Source organism: Bombyx mori, chromosome 5 (genome assembly GCF_030269925.1).
Source record: "Bombyx mori chromosome 5, ASM3026992v2".
Taxonomy (NCBI): Eukaryota; Metazoa; Arthropoda; class Insecta; order Lepidoptera; family Bombycidae; genus Bombyx; species Bombyx mori.
The window spans coordinates 10,402,291-10,425,035 of record NC_085111.1 but is presented as its reverse complement, the minus strand read 5'-3'; the positions used below and the strand labels follow the sequence as shown (position 1 = coordinate 10,425,035).

The 22,745-nt window shown below is 34.6% G+C and overlaps 1 protein-coding gene across 5 annotated transcripts in view; it reads left to right on the top strand.

Moving 5' to 3' along the window:
* LOC733062 (very long-chain-fatty-acid--CoA ligase bubblegum) overlaps nucleotides 1-22,237 on the top strand; it is a 36,232-nt gene extending 13,995 nt beyond the window's left edge. For 3 of the 5 annotated variants that reach the window (XM_021350686.3, XM_021350687.3, XM_021350688.3), the window contains exons 3-16: nucleotides 128-332; nucleotides 1,304-1,438; nucleotides 1,924-2,125; nucleotides 2,738-2,839; nucleotides 8,128-8,277; nucleotides 9,029-9,138; nucleotides 15,327-15,467; nucleotides 16,340-16,405; nucleotides 18,480-18,698; nucleotides 19,849-20,083; nucleotides 20,482-20,622; nucleotides 20,696-20,821; nucleotides 21,286-21,406; nucleotides 21,993-22,237. In XM_021350686.3, coding sequence (XP_021206361.1) covers nucleotides 128-332; nucleotides 1,304-1,438; nucleotides 1,924-2,125; nucleotides 2,738-2,839; nucleotides 8,128-8,277; nucleotides 9,029-9,138; nucleotides 15,327-15,467; nucleotides 16,340-16,405; nucleotides 18,480-18,698; nucleotides 19,849-20,083; nucleotides 20,482-20,622; nucleotides 20,696-20,821; nucleotides 21,286-21,406; nucleotides 21,993-22,069 — 2,030 coding nt within the window. In that variant the 3' untranslated portion in view covers nucleotides 22,070-22,237. The remainder of the gene's footprint in view (nucleotides 1-127; nucleotides 333-1,303; nucleotides 1,439-1,923; nucleotides 2,126-2,737; nucleotides 2,840-8,127; nucleotides 8,278-9,028; nucleotides 9,139-15,326; nucleotides 15,468-16,339; nucleotides 16,406-18,479; nucleotides 18,699-19,848; nucleotides 20,084-20,481; nucleotides 20,623-20,695; nucleotides 20,822-21,285; nucleotides 21,407-21,992) is intronic. The other 2 variants (XM_004930112.5, XM_004930113.5) reach the window with 1 other exon arrangement.
* Nucleotides 22,238-22,745: the final 508 nt, after the last annotated feature.

Below are 22,745 nucleotides of genomic sequence, written 5' to 3'. Positions count from 1 at the left end.
GTTGGTTTATATCTAATCGAAATACGACAATAAAGCGAATTGTTTCACACATTAATTTATAGTATAAAAATTGTGTTTGTTATTTTAAATCGGTCGGGTTATGTAGCGTATGTATTTAATCTCTCAGGACCGGATCAAGTAGTGCCCGCAGAAAGTTACACAACAGCAATTCCTGGATGTCACGTCAAACTTCGCATCGCCCCCCGCGGCTTAGCAGCGGAGCCTCCTATATCAGTGCCTGGATTACTAAGTCGAACTACCGCCAGATATCCTAACGCTACAGCACTGGCCACAAAAAAGGCTGATGGGAAATGGCACAAAATCACCTACAAGTAAGGCCCACGCCTAATATAAAGTTCATTTCATAAAAATGCTATCAGTATTTGTATCTATAAATATTATGTATGTTAATATACACATATGTTTAAGTAATATCACCTTCACACTACACCTACCAAGCTTCATCTCTGCACTCCCCTAAGGTAGACTGTTAGAGAATGCCTATGGCACTAAGTCCGCCTTTATACTTTCCAGTATAAGAAGTTATAAATAAATAAATAAAACCCACTCCTAATAGGTATAAAGATCATTTCGTAAGAATTCCTGGAATGACAAAAATGCTAATGCTTAAATCTATAAAGCATGGATGTTAAACATATGATACAGTAGATACCTATAGCTAATTCAATGAGGTACAAAACATTCAGAAATTCATTTTAAATACGTGACAATGACTATTATTATTTTGAAATATATTTACGTAAATGTTTCGTCATTATCATCAACTTTTTATAAATATGCATGTTGGTTTTACCTATGTAAAGGACTAAGTTGGTGCTGGATTTAAAGATAAGATAGCATAAGTACTGATGCGGTATAAGATTAGTACGAAAATGGAAGAATAAATGCGAAAAACTTAAAATTCAATGAGCTCGTTTATTAAATAAGTATTTATATTATATATTAGTGACAATAATATTTGTTTGCTTACTGTCACGATATCCGCAAAATTTAGATATTTGGTACGTTTTACTTGATTTATGTATGCAATACTTTTGTTTTTTATTTACTTGGTTTTTTGTTTACAAGCAAAAATTTTAATACAGCTCCACCCCTATAGATACTCCCTAATTTAGATTCCGGCAGAATTACATCAGATATTGTTTAGATTAAAATCGTTTTATGTACTCTCATTTTAAATAAAATTTTATAAATGTTATGAGGCTCAATAAAACATTAAGTACATATTATTATTAACGTAATAGAAAAAGAAAACAGAGTAGTAATTGTTTATCTTTTCCAGGCAATACCAGGATCGTGTCAGAATAATAGCAAAAGCTTTCTTGAAACTGGGTCTAGACAGGTACCATTCAGTCAGTATCCTCGGTTTCAACTCTGAACAATGGTTCATCGCCGATCTTGCAGCTATCCACGCTGGGTAATTGTTTATATTTTTAGCTGTGTACATATACAAACAAAATGCTATTTTAATGGTCTCAGTGGAATCAAATGCGGGTCTCAAGTGGAATTCGATGTCATTTCAACTTACCTCTCATAACAACTTATCCCCTGTTTTTTACTTTTTTTATTGTCCCCAAAGCATTTGGAATTTCATCTTTTTACCTAGGTCCTTCACTGGTGGTAGGACCCCTTGTGAGTCCGCACGGGTAGGGACCACCACCTCGCCTATTTCTACCGTGAAGCAGTAATGCATTTCGGTTAGAAGGATGAGGCAGCCGTTGTAACTATACTGACACCTTAGAACTTATATCTCAAGGTGGGTGGCGCATTTACGTTGTAGATGTCTATGGGCTCCAATAACCACTTAACACCAGGTGGGCTGTGAGCTCGTCCACCCATCTAAGCAAACAATAAAAACCTAGGTATAGTTAATTCGTATGACGCATTATACTCTGTCCTTAGTGGGTATGCGGCGGGAATATATACAACCAACTCGGCCGACGCATGCTTCCACTGCCTCGAATCGTCGCGGGCTAACATCTGTGCCGTACAAGACAAGAAACAGCTGGACAAGATCCTTTCTGTGAAGCACAAGCTTCCCTTGTTGAAAGCCATCGTGCAATGGGAAGGACCTGTTGATACCTCCATACCTGGAATATATAGTGTGAGTGAAAAATATATTTAATTACGAAGTTCGAAGTTCGAACTCGGAAGTTTTTTTTTTATGTTTTGTACATACTTTTAATTTCATACTTTTTAGCAAAAGTCAATGCAGGTCGTGACCGGGTCGTTTAATAAAAAATAAAAAACAACAAAACACATTCGTATTTACAGTGTTGTATTTTATAATTATTCTATTTAATTATAAATAGAATTCATTAAATCATCGGAGGATCTACCCAGTATATAGGTATCTGTAATAATCAGGACCATAAGGTGGGAAAGGTAAAACCGATTTATACGGGACCAAATATCACTGACCGGGGTATGAATCATACACACAACTATCCACACATTTGGTCATAATTATTGACATCCATAATCCACTTCCTTGTGACCATTAATCACCAGAAAGTGTACTATTACAGCTTATTAATTACTGTATATACCGCTAAACACCAATATTGTGACGATCAAAGGCCAAGACCCAGCGATAGTGAACATCAGGCACTCTGTTATAATAAAGTTATAACCCAGATCATATCACGATACGCGTATGATTCTGTCACGATCGTGAAGTAAAAGAATTAACGTAGTCCATTTGTTTTCATTTTAGTGGGACCAGCTACTAGAGATAGGAGCGAAGGAGCCAGACACGCAACTGAACGAAATTCTGAAAAGTATTGCCGTTAACGAATGCTGCACGTTGGTTTATACTGTAAGTTTCACATAATATTTATATATATATAATATAATTCTCGTTCTTTAGGGGATGCACAAATGTTGGCAAAAGAACAAATAAGCTATGAATTAATATAAAATAAAATATGTCAAACAAAATTCCGTGGTTGTTGTGGCATTATCGTTTCATTTAAGTTTAAATTTATTAATTTTAAATTGTGATTGGTCGTTTTCAATTCATCGGTGGCTCCTTGTTCTTCATTAACGTTTTTAACAGCTGACTCCGCCTTTTGGGCGGTGTAACAGAGATAGAAGCTTGGTAAGATGCGCCTTAGCTTTCTTATTGTGGCTGCTTCTCGCTTGAGCCTGCCTGTGGGTGCTTGTTTGCTTGACACGCGTGTGCGCTTTGAGTGTGTCGAGTCGAAGAAATTACAAACATTCAAAAAAGTACTCGGGCGGCCGGGCGTGAACTTGCGTCGCTGGACTTGCGTTTGGTCGTCGCCCTGTTGCTCCAACAATTTAACTGAACTCACCTGCTAAATTATACATTGCCTTCATATTACTTTGAATCTAATCTCGTAATTTATAATTTATTATGGAGTACACCTGCTGTAATAAAGTGGTCAATACTCGTGACAATAAGAAGTCAACCTTGGTGTGTACAGTGTGTAGAAATTATTATCACATCGGCTGTGTTCTTCCTGCAAAAAAGGATTGGACGCCGGATTCAGAATTTAAGTCTACATGGATATGTCTTAATTGTGCGACTAGATCACGCACTGTTAATGATGACACTCCTGTCCGAGGCAATGTGAGGCCTCGAGCGCCTGATACATCCAATGTTACGATGAGACCGTTGCGTACTGGATCCAGGGAACGTGAGGGACCTGAATTACAGGTTGTCCCTTTGGAACAGGTCAGGAGTATAGTGCGCGCGGAAGTCCAGGAAGCTGTTGCTTGTTTCAGGGACACTATTCTTGAACTCAAGAGTGAAATCTCAACTCTTCGTGATAGTGTCTCCTTCATTAGTGACAAGTACGAAGCTATATCAAAAAGATTTCTTGAGTTTAATGACCATCTGAAAGTTATTCCAACACTCAAAAACGAGCTCAGTATACTGGATTCAAGAATGCAATCCATTGATTCTCAGTTCAACTTAAAAGAGCAGTGGAGCAGGAGATCTAATATAGAAATTCTGGGTATCCCCGAAAGGAAAGGCGAAAATCTAATAGAATTGGTCTCGAAAATTGCCGAGAAGGCGGGTTTTGCCTTGAATCCTCAGATAGACGTCGATTTTGTTACAAGGGTTGCGCCGATGGACAGAGGCAGTAGCAGATCAAAGCCAGTTATTCTTAGATTTGTATCCCGATATAGGAAGGATGACATGTTGGCTAAATTGCGGAGATTGAAGGAATTGAAATCTTCTGATATTGGATTCCCACATGATTCATCTAGGCTTTATTTTAATGACCACCTCACGAAAAATAATAAACTTTTGTTAAAAAACGTAAAAAATTTAGCTAAGGAAAAATTTTACAAATATGTGTGGGTACGTAATTGTACTATACTGGTGCGAAAAAACGATGTTAGTCCGCCAGTCGTGATTGCTTCCCAAGATGATTTAAAAAAAATTATATAGGTGTTTTCCTTATTATTATATTCATTGTTTTTAAAGCACATGCTATTTTTTGTAATGTAAAATATATCATAATTTTGTTTTTTTCTTTTCAAAAGTTGATGATCGGACTATTTCATTTTTTTGAGAAACTTTTAAATGTTTTTTTAACTATTTTAATAACATTATTATGTAAGGCTTGTTATGATATAGCAACATACTTATTGTTTAGCATTGGAGAATTTTTTATATTGTTCGTTTGGAACTTTTACTCCTGGGGTGGGTGTTTGATTAATGTTGAGATCTATATTCTCGTATGTGTAGGTACTTATGTATTGACATGTCAATTATTATGCTGTGGTTTGAGCCGTGGACTATTAATACTGTTGGTTAATTATTTATATGATCTATTTTTTCTCTCTCTCTCTAATGGCTAAATTAAAGATTTTTTACCAGAACGTTCGTGGTTTACGTAGTAAAACTAATTTGTTTTATAGAAACATTATTTTATGTGATAATGATATAATATGTCTTAGTGAGACATGGTTAATGCCGGGTATTTATGACTCGGAGTTGTTTGAAGGAATGCTTCTTGGGAGTTGATCGGTGTTGATGGACCTGCTAGACTCTTGAATGGTGATCGGTGGGACTCACTTGTCTTTGGTCTTTCTAATTTTTTAGCTTTTAATAGTTTTAAACAATTTAATTCGATTTCTAATATAAATAAAAGATGCTTAGATTTAGTAATAAGTAATTGTGCTTGTAAGGTTGTTCGTTCGTCCCTTCCTCTTGTATCTGAGGATGATCATCATCCAGCCTTGGATATTCAGATTGAGGGGTTAGACGTGAGACCCCTACGTTCTCCTGGCCGGTCCATATTGCTTTTCCATAAAAGTGACTACTCTATTATTAACGAGGAACTTTCGAAAATTGATTGGAAACAATCTTTTATGAATTTAGATGTCGACATGGCCGTGGGCAAGTTTCATGAAATCTTAGACAAGATTATTTCTGATAATGTGCCTGTGAAGGTCGTAAGAGGTAACTCCAATTTCCCTTACTGGTACTCCTCTGCTTTAATCAAGTTGATTAAAGAAAAAAGAAAATTTCACAGGAAATGGAAATGTTATGGTCGATTGGCCGACTATTCAAGTTTTTCTGTTCTTCGTGAAAGACAAAAAGCCTTAAAAATTTGCTGTTACAATGCACACATAACAAAGTGTGAGGATGATATCTTGAAGTGCAGTAAGCAATTTTGGAGATTTGTTAAATCCAAGAGGAGTGCTGGGGATTTTCCTAACGAATTGTTCTTAAATGATAGGTGCTCATCTGATGGTTCTGAAATATGTAATTTATTTAATGTTCATTTTGGTTCTGCCTTTTTAACTAACAATACACAGTCAGCATCATCGTTAAGTTATACCCCTGCTTCTTACGACCTTAACTGTGTAGATATTTCTTCATTTTTTATTTCGGTGGGTAAAGTCAAGCAATATTTAAAAAATCTTGATATTTCCAAGGGTGCTGGTCCGGATGGTATTCCGCCTGTTTTTTTGCGACAATGTTACGCTCAGCTGTGTTACCCTTTGCATCTTCTTTTTAATCACTCATTATCAAGTGGTGTTATGCCCCGTATTTGGAAGCGGTCGTTCGTGGTGCCAGTCTTTAAGAGCGGTGATAAACATAACATAGCTAACTACAGACCAATTTCTAAAATTTGTGCCATCCCTAAGATGTTTGAACGTATAGTTTATGATTTTTTATTTCCATTGATTAGGCCTCATATTATAGAGCAACAACATGGTTTTATAAGCCATAGATCTACTGAGACAAACCTCTGTGAGTTTTTGGATTATGTATTGAGCTCCATGGAGGATGGTCATCAGGTTGATGTGGTGTACACGGATTATTCCAAAGCGTTCGATCGAATAAATTTTGACATTTTGATTGAGAAATTGCATGGACTTGGGGTCCACGGTGATTTGCTGCGGTGGCTTGAGTCTTATGTTAGAGATCGCAGTCAAGCTGTGACTTTCAATGGTTTTTGTTCATCATTTGCACCTGTTCCCTCGGGAGTTCCTCAGGGCTCTCATCTCGGTCCTATGTTATTTAATATATATGTCAATGACGTTTCGAATGTTTTCAGGAAATCCAAATTCATTATGTACGCTGATGACAAAAAAGTATATAAAGTTATAAAGTCCTTAAACGACTGTTTGGAATTACAGGATGATTTGAACAACTTATTTGTTTACTGTCAAAATAACTTACTCACAGTGAATACTAATAAGTGTACTATTATAACATTCTCACGTGGAAGATCGAATATCTTGTATGACTATTCTATTAATGGTCAAACTTTGGTACGCACCACAGTTGTTCGTGATTTGGGTATTTATTTGGATTCCAGTTTGATTTTTGATTTTCATGTTAATGAAATAGTAAATAAGGCTTTTCGAATGTTAGGCTTCATACTTAGAGTTGGTAAAGACTTTAAAAGACCATCTACTTTGATTCTGTTGTACAACAGTTTTGTACGGTCTATATTGGAATATGGCTCCGTCACATGGAACCCCCAATATAATATTTATATTCAGCGACTAGAAAGAGTCCAAAAAAAGTTTTTTAAGCATCTTTTATACCATTGTCGTCGCTTTAACTCTCCAGAACCGACAGAATTTGTCTCTCTAGTCGATCGCAGGCTACTGAGGGATCAAATGTTTTTATATAAAATAATAAATAACGAGATTGATTCTAGCTATCTTCTTTCCAAAATTTCATTTAAATGTAGTCGTATTTCCGCGCGTTCTAAACAGACCTTCCACATGTCCACGGCTCGAACGAAATATGCTTCTAACTCTTTTGTCCGTAGATCTTGTAGGTTGTATGATGCTAAGTTCTCTAATGCTGATATCTTTTACTTGTCACTTGTAGCATATAGAAAAGCTGTTTTGGAGTGTTTATAGGGTGATTTGGCCCGATAAGTGTTGTAGTTTTATAGTGTGAGTTAATGTATAAAACGATATGTGCGTATTGTGTTGCTTTTGTTTTTGTTTTTTTGTAATTTGAATTTCTAAATTTTTGTTCTTGTTCACTGTCTACTTATATGTGATTTTGATTGTGGAAACATATTTGGTTATTGTTTTAGCTAATTTTTTTTTAAATATTGTATGTTTTGTATTGTACTGTTTGTTTCCCAAATAAATAAATAAATAAATAAATAAATAAATAAATAAATAAAATGATTCAGCCATATTTGGCTGCGACCGCGGGGAATTGTTTCGTTAATAACCTTATTTTCTGTTTCCACATGATACCGATCACAGCGATGTTATCATGATCACACCTGTTTGCCCGATCCCAATAATCATAATGATAACATTTATTATTACTAATACTTCAAGATAATACATAATTAATATTGAATATGTTAACTTTTAGAAATTAAGAAGAGCGAACTAAAGTAATTTTAATTGTATTTTACTGTATATCGGAGTCGTTATTTGGGTCTTTAGAATTTAATAATATATATTTAGAACACATAAGTACCAAATTGATGTTAAAAAATATTTCCAATTTAGTTTTTTTATTTTGATCGCATTATTTAATAAAACATAATTTTTAGTATTGCATAACTCCACCAAAAATTCTGGATAGATTTGGAAAAAAATAAGCAAATGTCAATTGTTTTTTTTTTTTTTGCATGACAGTCAGGAACGGTGGGCCCGCCTAAGGCCGTGATGCTGTCTCACGATAACCTGACATGGGACGCGTTCGGCATCGGCGAGAGATGTCAGAATCTACAACCCACAAGAGACAGGCTCGTTTCATTCTTACCGCTCAGCCACGTTGCCGCTCAGGTACCTACCTACTAATCACATTCACAAATACAACAAACAAACAGAAAGTAACTTCTAGAAATGAAATTACATTACTGTCAGCTTTTCCAATGGAAAAAAACTAAGATCTTAAGAGTCGTGAAGGCGATTAAAATATCATAATATCATTAATCGATGGAACCAAGAATTTCATATTATTTAAAACGTACTACCCACCTTATTTGCACAAAGAGAACAAATATGAATAGCTACTCCACTCCTTTACCCATCGCTATAGTTGTACGAATAAATCAAAATGCAGTACTACTACTAAGTTTAAAAATCGTTTAAATGAAAATATGTACATTACATGAGTATCCATATCGAGTGGTGAAAAACTATTTGGTTTGATATTTTTGCTGTTTGAAAGTTTAAATTTGGAAAAAAATACAAAAATCTTCTTCAGCTATTTAAAGTAAATTAATGGAAGTTCAATTAAAAACATCGAACTGTTGATGCTAATACCAAATAAAACGCGCCTTCGCGCCATTTTAAACAGAAATGTCGCGCATAAAGCTACATGACGCTTAAACCAAATAGTTTTTCACTTCTCGAGATGAACTCGCTAGTTTTTAATTTAATGTTTAAATAGGTAGCAATAGGTAGCAAGTGGCACTGGAAGTTTTGGCTATGCTCCTATTATTGTTGACGTTCATGAGCAACGGTGATCGTTAGGTGGACCGCTCGTTTGCCGAGAGCACATTTTTTTCTAAATAAAGTTATTTTCTTAAAGGTAGTGGACATTTATACAACCTTGTCTAACGCTGTGACAGTGTACTTTGCACAACCAGACGCTCTGAAAGGCAGCCTCGTTGAAACCCTCAAAGAAGTCAGGCCAACAAGGTAAGTTACGAACATAGTGCAGTGTCTTATGTACCTATGTAACTACTTAGGATTTATGTACCTACAAAAATCTAAATTTTGATCTATGTCTTGATGGTATTTAAATTATGAAATTTTACACACGTCTAATACAAATTAAAATGACTTCTTGAAATAAAGGTAAAATCGTATTCAGTAGATGGTAATTTTATTCGGTAATTATAGTAAATCTTGATAATTATTTCATTTCCATTAATTTTTTTCTCAACATCGACCTATTTCAACGTGATAATAAACAACACTAAATCTATCTAATCTAATTAGTTGTTGATTAATAAACTAAACAATAATAATGACAAACAACAAGGACACGCGTCGTTTGAAATAAAAAACAAAAATACATTTTAGTGTTGTTTTGCTTAATGTATCTTTTATGCATTATTTAAAAAAAAATTAGCATTGTGCCCTTCTTCTCTATATTCTCTATAAGTGTGGAAAATTTCATACTCCTCCGTCCGCGCAATTTTCGTAAAAAGGGATACAAAGTTTTTGCTTCACGTATTAATATATAGATGACAGACAGGTGAGTGATTCTGTCTAAGAAAGATATGTTTTTAAAAGTAAAGAGTTTGAAACGTTTTACATGATAAAAGTTTTTCTGTACTAAAATATTATAAAATTAAAACAGTTTATCAATTGTGTTTCTCAATCTCTTTGTAGTATCCAAGGAAAAATATATACGCAAGAACACGTTTATTGATCCTGCCTTGTAAAACTTAAGAAATTGATTTATTAGATAATTAACATAACGCCATTTTATTAACATTTTATATGCTTCGTATTGTGTTTACTATTTACATCATAGGATTTACTTATCGTTTTTATTTTTACAAATAATTAAGGAACTCTTATAGCTATACTTACTTAGTCTGACCATAAATACTGTTACAATTAAAAATAAACAAAATATTACATTTGAATTTGGAATCTGTAATTTTTATAATAATAACTAGCTGACCCGGCAAACGTTGTGTTGCCTTAAATAAGATTTCTAGGGAAATTATAGTCTAATATATAAAATTCTCAAAAACCTCATTCAACCACATAATATAGTAAGCGGCACGTAAGTTGGCAAGGTTTTGGTGTAGTGGAGGTAATGTCGCGCATAGTGTACATTGCAACAAAAAAATGGTCACTTTTATGGCCCGCATACCTATATGTTAATTTTATTTTATTAAATTTTTTATTTGCCATAATTTATTTTTAAGCCTTTGTGTTTAGAAGAAAGTTAAAGAAAAGAGAGGAATTCGTGAAGTGTATTAGGTGTTATAAATAAAATACAATTAAAAGTTAAAAAGTTTATTTAACAAAATATACTTAATATTAAAAATTATGTGTCGCCGTCGTCACTATCATTTTCTAATAGTGCTACGCCTTGGATTAAATTTATGGTAGGACCTGAGCTGGTGGAAGGAGTTGGCTCCTCATCGTCGACATAACGAAGAGTCGCTGTCGTCACTGGCGTAAATAATAAAACGCTCAGTGACTGAATCGACTATAATTATGGTCATTGGTATTTGGTCCTGCCATTGCAAACAAATTTAAAACAATAACACTCGTACCAAAAACTAAATTTAAAATAATAATAACAACTCGTAACAAAAACTCTATATAAACAAAGGGTTCCTACAACTTTAGTAGGCACATGTGTAACCGGGAGCGAACGGAACGTGGACGCGGTGCGGGAGGGGAGAGTCGACTGACTCACCAATCGCGCGCTCGGAACGGTGCTACGTCTTTCCCCGCGTCCCGCTTGACAACCAAAGAGACCTAAAAATGACTTCTTCGCATCTAGCGACTCTTGCCAAGTTACGCGCTGGGGACTATACCTCATTATAACAAACAAAAAAATATATAAAAAAAAATGTTTGGGGTGAACAACCCTTATCACTTAGGGGTATGAAATATAGATAGTAGCCGATTCTCAGACCTACTGAACATACTATTGATACACAAATAAAACCAAAGAAACATGGCTGAAAAATGTATAGTGAGTAAGACAGGAGACCGGCTTCGTCCTCATCCCTACTACGTGCTGTTTGCTGGATGAGTGGTGACACCTGGTGGGGATAACTGATCGATTGATAGTTGATCAGTAGTCGACCGGCGAGGGCAGGAGATCAAATTGAATTAAAAAAAATCATAATTAAAGGAACTTGAAATTATAAACTCTGAATAACAATTTATCATACTACAATTATAATATTTGATTGCCATCTTGCAACCTTATTGCGGATCTGTGCATAGAATAAATAAAATAAAAATCGGGATGGAAAAATAGGGGTTGATCGTATAAGAGTGAAATTTGAGAGTAATATATATTTTTTTATTTTAAGTCTTGACAAAATAAAAAATAAAATCTTGCCAAAAAATTTAAAATTAATAATTAACAAATAAAAAATAGGGGTTGATCGTAGAGGGTGAAAATTTCAGAGTAATATGAAATTTTTTATTCTAAGTCATGACAAAATAAAAACAAAATTCTTGCAAAAAAATTTAGTTTTTAATTAACAAATAAAAAATAAGGGTTGATCGTAGAGGGGTGAAAATTTAGGGTGGTATGTATTTTTGTATGCTGTATCATAAAAAAATAAAAATAAAAATTTTTGTCTAAAAAATAAAAAAAATAATTTAGGGGTGGACTACCCCTAACATTTAGGGGGATGAAAAATAGATGTTGGCCGATTCTCATAGATACCGGATAAGCACAAAAAATTTCATCAAAATCGGTCAAGCCGTTTCGGAAGAGTATGGAAACGAAAACTGTGACACGAGAATTTTATATATTAGATATGATTGGTCATTGAGTTTTCTCATTTTGGCGCCAATACATTGTACAATATTTTGCGACATTAAAATAGAGTGGAGCGATAAAGAGAACCGAATCGCTGTGATTGCATTACACAAAGTAGGTATGGAGCCAAATGCAATTTTTAAAACTCTCCATACGCTTGGTATTAGTAAAATGTTTGTGTACCGGGCTATTAATAGGTGCAATGAGACGTCCTCTGTTTGTGACAGAAAAAGATCTGGCCGTCCACGTAGTGTTCGTACGAAAAAGGTGGTCAAAACAGTAAGGGAAAGAATTCGAAGAAATCCTGTCCGAAATCAAAGGATTTTATCTCGGGAGATGAAGATAGCACCTAGAACCATGTCGCGTATTTTAAAAGATGACTTAGGACTTGCAGCCTATAAGAGACGTACTGATCATTTCTTAACTGATAATTTAAAAGAGAATAGGGTGGTAAAATCGAAACAACTACTGAAGCGGTACGCAAAGCGAGGTCATAGAAAATTTTTGTTTACGGATGAGAATTTTTTTACAATTGAGCAACATTTTAACAAACAAAATGACCGTATTTATGCTCAATGCTCTAAGGAAGCTTCCCAATTAGTCGACAGAGTGCAACGTGGGCACTATCCGACTTCAGTGATGGTTTGGTGGGGTATTAGCTATGAAGGAGTGACTGAGCCATACTTTTGTGAAAAAGGTATTAAAGCATCGGCACAAGTGTATCAAGAAACCATTCTTGAGAAGGTAGTGAAGCCCCTTTACAACACCATGTTCAATAATCAAGAATGGTCCTTCCCGTAAGACTCGGCGCCAGGTCATAAACCTCGGTCTACGCAGTCTTGGTTGGAAACGAACGTTTCGGACTTCATCAGAGCTGAAGACTGGCCGTCGTCTAGTCCCGATCTTAATCCGCTGGATTATGATTTATGGTCAGTTTTAGAGAGTACAGCTTGCTCTAAACGCCATGATAATTTGGAAACCCTAAAACAATCCGTAAGATTGGCAGTGAAAAATTTTCCCATGGAAAGAGTGCGTGCTTCTATTGATAACTGGCCTCAATGTTTAAAGGACTGTATTGCAGCCAATGGAGACCACTTCGAATAAGCTTTTTATACTTTGAATTGTATTATATTTATGTATTAAACTAACACACTGTAAAAGTAATAAAATATGTTATTTGCCATAGATTTTTTTTTGTTTTCCTTTGTAACAGTATTTATGGCCAGACTAAGTATAATAATTAAGATAGATCGCTTAAATAAATACATCATACCTACAGATAATGAGCAGTTGTAAACGTTTCATAACCGGATTACTGTATCGAACATTATAAAATAATCAGCGATTATATTCTATGCTATGTGCATTGCATATTCAATTATACAAATGGATTTACACTAATTTTTCAATCTCTATTAATTACGTTGTTTCTATTTAGTTAAAACTCATTATTTTCTCATCATTATCTCACGTTTTTTGGTCTCACTGTTATGTTACATGAGCTATAACTGAATATCAATTCGGTTCGAAGGTTGTGTTTTTTGGTAGATAGCGGCTTGACGGGGCCTCTGGCATTACTGATTTTCATTTACAACGATGACCACTTCTAATCAGGTGGAGCGATTGTCTGCCTACAATGCCAATAAAAAAGTCTCTAATGAGATTAGACATTTTTCGAAGATTAGAGATTCGAGATTCGAGATTTTTTTGAGAGACATTTTTTCGTATGTAGGTGTACTTTCTATTTTATAAGGGTTAAAGTTTTAAAGCAATTTAGAGAAAACGCCAAAGTAAACATCTTCTACCTGACGAATGAAATTGATCGGTAGACCGACGGTTCAGATTCAAATGTGATTTTTCGCATATCCAAACATTTATGTTGAAAATGTTAGCGTTTAAATATCATTTAAAGACTTGTTCTATGATAGCTACCGCCACAATACCTACTGTGATATTTTAATTTAATGGTCAAGGTATAATAAGATACTTTTATGATTATTAGTACTTATATTACAGCATGCTATGTACAAAATTAATATTACTAACTCATAAATCATTACAATGTTTCACCGATTTTAACTATAATAATAAAATAAATTTATTTCGTGAAAATTTAACTAGATCTAATTAGTTGTTGTTTAAATTTAATATGAATGAATTATTAAAGTCTATTGCTACTTAGACATTCTTCATTCATTTTTCCTCTGTGGAAAAAATGTAATCTATATTTTAATCAAAGGTTGGTATTTTCCAAGCTACTCCGATAAAATAAGTTTACCAAATACCGTGCCACTAATAATTATATGATTATAGATAAATTCTACATTGATAATGATGCAAAACGGATCTAGATACTCAAAAAGAGACATACTATAGATATACCACACGGATTTAAATGAGCCAACTAGAAAAACTACGTTTTGCAAATTTATAATTGGTCAATGTTCGATTGGACACTATAAATATTTTTAATTATGAAAACACAGACACAATTCGCATTTTCTAATCTGTTTAGCTAATCGATTAGACGTCTAATCGATTATCTAAACAGCTAAACTAATAACAATGATTGTACTACATTTACTAAGATGACAATTTTTATTTTTTTCTACCTATTTTGGTAGCCTCGAGGGGTTATGCCCGCTTAACCGAGTGTGCTCTAACGGGGTTCTAACCTGACGACGTAGCTAACATTAGCCCTAGCAACGGCAGTGCTTCGCAGAATCTACCACCGAATCGGAAACGCGACCCACTGAGAAGATCCGGCGAGAAACTCAGTGGGCTGTGTCTGAGGTGATTCTGGCCTTAAAGCGCTACTACTAGTACTGTATTTTATTTCTGCATACCATTCGATTCAACTTCTAATGGCTTCTGAAAAGCTTTCGAAGGCCGATGCAGTCTATAGTAGGTTTCAAGGGCGGGGTGGTCACTATAACAATAATAATTGTGTCGTAGACACCGCCATTAGCGACAATCTATTTTTAAATACTTTTAAAAAATTGTATTTTAATATATTTTTTAAAATATTGTGTATAATTAATAACATTTTAAATAAATATAGATTATAATGATAATTGCATAATACCTGTAATAATTCAATACCTATAATAATCGTGGTAATAAATAAATCGATGCTTGCCTCAGGGTAAGTGACAGAATTAACTTTTGAGATACCTTGGGGTCCAGTAACCATTGAGCGCTTCTTATTTAATAAACTTCAGAAGAAATATATACGTAGTACCATGTGCTCAATCCCCAGATTGCCACCTCCTGAATTAGAAAGATGCGAACTTAGCCATTTTATTTTAAAACCAATATTGATAAAATAATGATTGCGTATTTTTTTTGGTTACAGATTCTTGGGGGTCCCTCGGGTATGGGAAAAAATGTACGAGAAAATCATGGCCGTAGGTGCATCCAGTGGTCCACTTAAAAAGCAGATTGCTTTATGGGCCAAAGAGAAAGGGCTGCAATATCACCTCTCCAGGATTAACGGGTAAGATTTTTAACTTTCGAATATATATTTTTTCAGTAGGTACCTTTAATGTGCATATGACTGGGAAAAGTAAGTCTGTTAAGAAACTATTTAATACTGACTTAGTATTTATTACGTTAGCCAAACGACCCGAAGTTCTTGACCCCCGACAACAGGGCGGTAATGTGCAATCTTACACCAGTCGGACGTGTTTTGTCCATATTGTACACACATATATATCAGAAAATTATAATTTACGTTTAAATAAACAATTTCATTATTCAGTTCTTTAGTGAGGCTAAGACTGTTGAAAATTTTAAGAAGTAGTATTTTCTTCTAAAGGATTAATATTACATTATAATACTTCTAAATATAGAATTACAAAGTTAACGCATATAACAGCTCGAAAGTTGTGTTTTACGATGCGTCTTGGCACTAAAACAAATGGGTTGAGGCCATTACCAAGGTTTGTGGACGCGTACTCTTGAACTACTATTCAATTTCGATATCGCAGTGAATGATCCACATTAAAATATATCAGAGAAAAAAAACTTGAAAGAACTAAATATTGTACCTACAATATGGTAGACGAGTTTGAATCTTGAAAAAAAAACACGGATAATACATTTATAAATATTAGTAACAGCTGATTACAAAAATATTTTTAAGGAAATAAAAAAAAAACTGGTCTTTGATATTGACATAATATTAAATGATACAGTCGACGCTTTTATAGTATGCAGGCAGCGTCTTGGCTGTGCCTCCAGCGTAGCAAACGTCCATGAACAACCATGATTACTTTCCTTCGCGTCGTTGGCTGGTCTGCCTGCGATGGCAATTAAGAAACGTATAGTGACTAAATTAAAAACAAATAAACGTATTTATTTTAATAGTGCCTTATCAGCTGGAATGTACGGCCTGCCGATAGATCTCACCACATCGGAAATGTTGTGGTTTTGGTATGTAAAACGACCCCCAGTAGAACAGTTACTGCATGGATGTTACATACACTTAATTCATAACTGTAGTCTAAAATTATATGTGCATGCTTAAGATTAAAAACTGGTAGACATTTAATGTAGAGCATTGTAGAATACCTAACAAGGCATGAGACGTTTTCACTACAAGCGTAGTGATTTAAATAAATGTTAAATAATATAGTTATAATTGTTCGCATTACTTACCAAAATAAATGAGCTCATACAAATAAATATATTTATACACCATACAAACAGTTGAATCAATACTATATTAATTAATAGCTTTAGTATTCATATGCAAACCTGTTTGTTATGTTAACAGGACATAAAATTACATACATAACATAAAATTAGATTTTTTTTATTTAGTTTTATTTTAAGTATTGGGTTAATTGGTAGGTACAGAGTTCAGATAGTATTGCTCCAACATTTACCTTAAACATAATGTATTTACAGACAAGTTTATGAAAAATGAGGATTTTAAAAGTGCATATTGTGGATTTGTTATTTTAATTTCATTTTTTTTTTTTTGTAATTTTATAAAACCTAATCAAATACCTACGTTTTTCTGGTATTTTTTTAGCACGAACTAATCATGACAGGTATAAACCATTTTTATATAAATAGTTTGATCTGGCGCCTTATTTTTAAGTAATACATAGTTATTTTATATTTGTGTTATTCGGGTTGTTCAGTATTTCTCTCTGCCTAAACCTTCATATAGAGCCTGAAATAATCCAAAACACAACACATTATACTAACTTTTAACAAAAAAAAACCAACTGCATTTGCATTCGTGTTGAGCGATGCACCGGTGTTCGAATCTCAGGCGGGTACCAATTTTTCTAATGAAATACGTACTCAACAAATGTTCACGATTGATTTCCACGGTGAAGGAATAACATCGTGTAATAAATATGAAACCCGCAAAATTATAATTTACGTAATTACTGGTGGTAGGACCTGAGTCCGCGCGGGTGGGTACCACCACCCTCCCTATTTCTGCCGTGAAGCAGTAATGCGTTTCGGTTTGAAGGGTGGGGCAGCCGTTGTAACTATACGTGAGACCTTAGAACTTATATCTCAAGGTGGGTGGCTCATTTACGTTGTGGATGTCTATGGGCTCCAGTAACCACTTAACACCAGGTTGGCTGTGAGTTAGCAATAAAAAAAAAGTGAGAATATCATCAACGTAGTTAATTCTATATACATTTTTAAAGAATTTAATTATATTATTTAATTAAAATATTAAATTTAAAATTCAAGAACTAATGGTTGGATCTTGGTAAGATTTGAACGGGACCACATGAGAACCGCAAGATTTCAAATAAGAAAAAGATGTCATCTAAATTCATTCGAGAAAAAAAATATCTGAGATAGCACACAAGAAAATAGTTGAATTGATAACTTCTTTTTTTAAATCGTCGTGAAAAATAATGAAATACTACATACATATGTATGTTTTGCCTATGAGATCCAATTGTCGCTTTACAGAAGATCGATCGTAAACTGGTCTATTTAATTATATCAATAAGAAAAAGGAAAAACCCAACATCAGCACCGTATCGTGGCTTGATGTTTACAAAAAATTAATTTGAAGTTAAAAACCTTTTTAAACACGACACACAGTCTGTGACCATGACTAATGTTTTTAATTTTTGGAAGTTAACAAAATTTATCAAGAAAACGCAAGATAAAACCTTATACTATTTTAATCATAGATTAGACAATCGAGCATCGAAGTATCTTTGTAATTTAGATAGGTACTTTTTTTAAACTAAAATAAAATACGCTAGTTTATGTACTCGTTTAGATAAAAGGTACTTTTTTTTATGTAAATAAAGATAAAATAGGATAGTGTAATTCCTATGTCATTTGAATAAATGTGGAACAAATATAATAATATTATGACTACATATTATGACTACATAATAATATATTTGTTCTACATTTATTCATATATACTACTAAGTTTTGTAATAATTCATGTGTAAAAGGAAAAAATACGCGATATCCAAAGGGCTACTAAAATTATGACTTTAAAATTTTTCAGGTACGAGGGTTCGTCAGTTGGGTACAAGCTCGCTAAGTCTTTAGTGTTCAGCAAGATTCATGAGTCACTTGGCTTGGACAAGTGCAGCACTTTCGTAACGGCAGCTGCGCCACTGTCTCCCGACATCAAGAAATTCTTCCTTTCGTTGGATATCCCCCTTGTCGATGCTTTCGGAATGAGCGAGGCGGCCGGAGCCCACACCCTAAGTATTTATCCTAAGTGAGTATTTCAAAACAGTACCTACCGTAGTAACTTTTATTCAGAACCGAACAACTTTAATTCAAGAAATATTGAGCCAGTAGAACGTCAAATAAATGAGTCGAGTAGGTACCACCACCCTGCCTATTTCTGCCGTGAAGCAGTAATGCGTTTCGGATTGAAGAGTGGGGTAGCCGTTGTTCTGTTAAAAGTGAGACCTTACAACTCATGTCACAAGGTGGGTGGCGGCATTGACGTTTTAGACGTCTATGGGCTCCGGTAACCACTTGACATCAGATGGGCCGTGAGCTCGTCCACCCACCCATCTAAGCAATAAAAAAGACATATCGTCTTCTCGCCTTAAAATTGTATAATCTCAAACCTTACTAATTTTACAGGAAAGTCTTTTAAAGGTTCAACATGTTATATTTTTAATATTAATAATATTTACAACATTATTTTTTTTATTTTTTACCAGTTACATTATCTGTATTTTAAAGTAAAATTAAATTATGTATTAAATTTGTTAATAGTAGTCAATGTAATAATTGTTAATAGTAGTAGGAAAACTAAAACAAAAAAATTAACTAAACTACGCTCTTTTGTCAGTATTTATGAATATTTCGAATATTTTTAGAAATTGTACACTTTTAATGCGAAAAAGCGATGTGTTCAAAACTACCATAACGTTTTTTTTTTTTTTTAATTGCTTAGATGGGCTCACGAGCTCACAGCCCACCTGGTGTTAAGTGGTTACTGGAGGCCATAGACATCCACAACGTAAATGCGCCACCCACCTTGAGATATAAGTTCTAAGGTCTCAGTATAATTACAACGGCTGCCCCAACCTTCAAACCGAAACGCATTACTGCTTCACGGCAGAAATAGGCAGGGCGGTGGTACCCACCCGCGCGGACTCACAAGAGGTCCTACCACCAGTAGAATAATGAGGAATCTTATCGTTAAATTTCGACTTACATCATTAATGTATGACGGAATGCGACATGATGGCGGTACCAAGTACAAACTCGTGTGTAGCGATTCGATGAAATTTCCTACAAAAGTATTAAGGACACATTGTCATGTAACTATAGCTAACTATTCAGTACGTGAGGTCCATGGTAATTTACACGAAAAATAGCTAATTTATTCTAATTTAATGTTTCATAAGGTTTTCTCTTGACTCTGCTGGCGAGATTTTGGAGGGAACCGAGACGAAATTCGGCGGCTCCATGAGTCCCAACGGTCCCGGTGAGATCATGATGAGAGGACGACACGTCTTTATGGGTTATTTGAACGACGCAGAAAAGACTAAAGGTGCTATCGACGATGATGGCTGGTTACTCTCCGGGGATGTTGGCAGAGTCGATTCGAACAATCTACTCTATATTACTGGTAGGATAAAGGTGAGTTTATTTGAGAAATAACAATTGTTACTATTTACCTACTGTATTCGTTGTTACTGGTGGTAGAACCTCTTGTGAGTACGCACGGGTGGGTACCGTCACCCTGCCTGTTTCAACCGTGAAGCAGTAATGCGTTTCGGTTTGAAGGGTGGGGCAGCCGTTGTAACTATAGCTACTGAGACCTTAGAACTCATATCTCAAGGTGGGTGGCAGAATTTACGTTGTAGATGTCTATGGGCTCCGGTAACCACTTAACACCAAGTGGGCTGTGAGCTCGTCCACCCATCGATGCAATAAATAAAAATTACAAACATCTAAGTATGTAAGGCTTTAATAATATCAGTCGAAAACTAAATTATCTTAACAGACCAGATTCTAAAGTTTTATCTTATTTTTAGGAGCTGCTAATTACGGCCGGCGGCGAGAATGTGGCTCCAGTGCTGATCGAGCAAGCTATTCAAGCTGAACTCCTGCATGTAGGCTACGCTGTGCTCATTGGAGACCGACGAAAGTTCCTCTCTGTCTTGTTGACTCTGAAGGTATCATCTAGTTTTAATATTCATCAATTACTAGTTCCTAAATAGTTTAATTAATATTGTTAATATTTTACAGACTAAGGTGAGTCCGGAGACGGGCGAGCCTTTAGATGAATTGGAAAGTGAAGCGAGGAAGTGGGTTGCTAGTTTGGGCAGTTCCGCAACTAAACTCAGTGAAATCGTTAACAGTAAAGACCCAGCGGTATGTGTGCTTAATAGTTTATTAGTGATTAAGCCCTTATTCGCACGGGCTTTTTAAAAACGTTGCGTTAAAACTCGGCGTTGGCGCTATTATAACGTTCTTGATGTAACGTAATCTGTAACGCCCAACGCTTAGAGCTCAAAATGCAACACTGCGCAATAAAAAAGCGTCGCGTTTTAAAAGCGCTGACGTATGAACATAATATAATATGAAATGCACCTGTTCTATTTGAATGCTTTTTTAACGCGCGCTAAAAAACTCCCGTGCGAATGAGGCCAAGATTATTTTTGCAGACTTTTAATTTAAATAATATTACCCGTTTACCTTTTGTTTACTATTGTTTATTTACCCTTTGTTTTACTTATACGTATTGTTGCCTGACTTAATGTACTGTGTACAAATTAATTGGCATATTTTAACTTAATAATTTCATGAATTCACAGTGCATTTCTGGTTGTCCACAGGTCCACAAAGCTATAGAGGCGGGTATCACACGCGCAAATAAGCATGCCATATCTAACGCTCAAAAAGTACAAAAGTTTGCGATCCTTCCCTCAGACTTCTCTGTGTATACCGGGGAATTGGGTACGTTATTGTTATATTATTTATTACTTTGATTTAAATATTTGCATTGCTGCGTGTAAGCAACAATTTATGAACATTCGTTAACAATATTGACAATTTGAACAATGACCGTCAGGAAAACTGTAAATCGATCTTGTGCTCACATATTATAGATTAACCAAACTCTGCATTATGTTTGGCATAATACTCAACACATTTGTTTTAAACAAAATGCAAATGTGATTTGAAAATTTACACACATACGACCTAATTAATATATACCAGCTGCACAAGTGTTAGTCAATTCAAAACAAACAGTTTTATTTAATTTAATATAAAATACCATACAGCTAAAGCGACTAAAATATTTATAGGTTAACAAATCTGAGAATTACTCACTGAATGAATAGAATTGAAATAATGGTTATTGTTCATATGAAACCAGGAGACATCAATGCTTTTGCAGCAATTCATAAGCTCACATCGATACAAATGTAATTCTAGAAGTATGCGGTAGGCAGCGGCTTGGCTCTGCCAAAAATAAAAATGACGCTATAAATATCAATAGACAAGTATTTTGATAGTAACAATTTTAATTTAATTTCAGGGCCAACATTAAAAATTAAGAGGAACGTCGTCTATGAGAAGTACAAAGACATAATTGAAGACTTTTACAAAGAGTGATTTTAGACTAAGTCTAGGACTAGGGAAAGGGATACGTTAAAATTTTATAATTAATATTTTGTTGTTGCTCAACTAGGGACTAGAGCGGAAACATTGTGATCGCAACTAATTAAAATGTATATAAGTTATATTTTTGTTACAATAAATTAAATATTTTTCGTTACATAATCTTGTTCTTTATTCATATAATCAATAGTTATAAGAACTTTTCTTCCCTGATTATAATAATAATAGTAATGAAAATAAATCTATAATAATAATAATAATAATAACAATTAGGTACAAGTTACATATAGTCATCTAGCCCCAAACTAGCATGCATACTCTGTACTGTGGGAACCAGAGACTGATATAAATACCTACTTATGCACGGTTAAATATATACATATAATAAACGCTCCCACAAAGAGTAAGAGCAACGCAAATGTTCACCCGATGCGGGAATCGAACCCATGACCCGGCAGTTAGTTAATTACTGCACCACTGAGTCGGTTAGTCAATCTCTCAAATCTCTCAAATTCTTATATTGAGAGCGTATTTGAAAAGAAGTTTACTAGCTGAGACTTTTTGAGAGCAAACACGAGGCGCTTGATTTTACCTACACGATGTCATAGTTCAATTGCGAAGTTATTCGAGAACATTTTATTATTATAAGCGTACACTCGCCGAACAACAG